General features: G+C 46.1%; 1 protein-coding gene across 1 annotated transcript; it reads left to right on the forward strand.

The window, feature by feature from the left end:
* Positions 1–842: 842 nt before the first annotated feature.
* On the forward strand, positions 843–1115 carry LACBIDRAFT_315469 (uncharacterized protein; the record flags this gene model as incomplete). The annotated part of the gene is made up of 2 exons (XM_001878010.1): positions 843–883; positions 935–1115. The coding sequence occupies 2 exons, from the start codon at positions 843–845 to the stop codon at positions 1113–1115; spliced, it is 222 nt and encodes a 73-aa protein (XP_001878045.1).
* Between the last annotated feature and the right edge of the window lie 827 nt (positions 1116–1942).

Consider the following 1942-nt stretch of genomic DNA (forward strand, 5'->3'; position numbering starts at 1 on the left):
CTGGCTGTGACAAGCGCACCAAAAGGCCTGAGATGAGACAAATCAGGTTTATGCTTGAACCAGCCTTCAAAGGGAGTTAATTTGGAGTCGAGGGCAGAGTGTGGTACATGATTTTTGATGTGAGTGGCAGTGTGAGCACTCAAGGGCCAGAATCAAAAGGTAAGGCCACTGTCGACAAGCATGGCATGAGCCATGGATTCAATAATCTGGTTGGCTCGCTCAGCAACACCATTTTGTTGCGAAGCATCAGGGATGGTAAGTTCGTAAGTAATGCCATGTTCTTTGCAATAATCACGAAATTGACCTTGAGTTAATTCAGGTGCGTTGTCGACACGTAGAAAAATGATGGAGCAGCCGAGAAATTTTTCGGCAGCGACACGAAATTCGTGGAAACATTTGAGAGCATCAGACTTGAGTTTGAGGAAATAAATGGCTATATAACGGCAAAAATCATCAATAAAAGTGATAAAATATTTGAAACCTCCATATGCAGAGGGTAACGGTCCACATATGTCACAGTGGATGCGGAATAAAAGGCGAGTAGCATGATTGCTGGCCTTTCGAGGAAATTTGAGCCACTTAATGTTTGCAAGGGCACAAATGCGACAGTTCTCAACACGGACACTGTCAACTGGAAGGCCGACCATTGTATGACATAGCCCTTTAACGTCTATGTGGCCCATTAGATGATGGTAAAACCCTGCTTCTGAACTTCAGCAGAATCGGCACCAGGCCCAAAGAGTGAATCAACAGATGGCATCATTGTGGCAATCAGGTCCGGGGGTGGCTGTGGTTCATCACCTGGTTCAACTGTTTCGACATCCATCTTGTACAAGTCCTTTATGATTGACCCAGTTGCAAAAGGAACATCGATGGCATTGAAGTAAGTGATTTTCCCTTTTCCAGTTTGTGTATTGACCCCCTTTCGATCTAGTCTGGAACCGGAGAGGAGGTTGCAACATGCCATTGGAATATGCAGAACATTCGACACTGAAAAGTTTCGCGTTAACCCATCATATGTTGATTTCAAAACGATCTTCCCTTTTCCGACAGCTTGGGTGGTCAGGCTTGTCCCAAAACCATGTACCGCCAAAGGGGACTCGAATGTGGCGTAATCGTGAAAGAGTTCATGTTTGTGAAAGATATGGCGAGAAGCTCCAGTGTCGTGGTGAATGCAGTCATTCTGGTCAACGGTGGCATTGCATATAATTGCGTTGACTTTGATTTCTTCATCAATTGTGATCTCATCACCTTCTTCATCAGGTAGTGTCGACATAAATACGAAATCGTCCACCACTGTGCTGATGACGTTGTCGACATCTTCATCTGCGTCGTCTGCATAGTCGGCTAAGCCAGAGAAATGTTGGCTGAGCTTTCCTTCTAGGGCACTCTTCCGACGAGCAGCAATTCTTGCTTGAGGTGAGAGGTGGATGTCCCTCTTGCCACGAAAATTCTCAGGATATTTCCCAGCCTTTCCCCCTCCATAAGAGAAGCAGTCAGCTTTGACATGGCCAATTGGAGTCTCACAGTAAGCGTTCTCGCAGATTTTACGTGGTCCAGATCGTTGTTGGTTATCATAGGGAGCAGGACGTTTGGTTTGTCGTTGGATGGCCTTGTCTAGTTTGCAGTTGTTCTGATTCGAAGATCCAGCAGCGTATGAGCTTGGGACAACACTGTCTCCTCCATCAGGAACCTTCCTCTTGGTGACAAGGGCATTGATGGATACGATTGAAGGTGCAATTTTCATTTCAACTTCTTCATGCTTCAAGCGTTGAAGAACAACAGCCGACGAAACAGGCCTTCCCATAATTTCGCCTTGACGAACTTTATCTCGAAGAGAATCACGGCAGTATCGCCACTCATCAGACTGCGACATGAGGGTGACGATATGCTTGGCAAATTCGGTGTCAGGCATCATGAGAGGATCGGCATCCCGCAGTTT

Source organism: Laccaria bicolor, genomic scaffold (assembly GCF_000143565.1).
Source record: "Laccaria bicolor S238N-H82 LACBIscaffold_6 genomic scaffold, whole genome shotgun sequence".
Lineage (NCBI taxonomy): Eukaryota > Fungi > Basidiomycota > Agaricomycetes > Agaricales > Hydnangiaceae > Laccaria > Laccaria bicolor.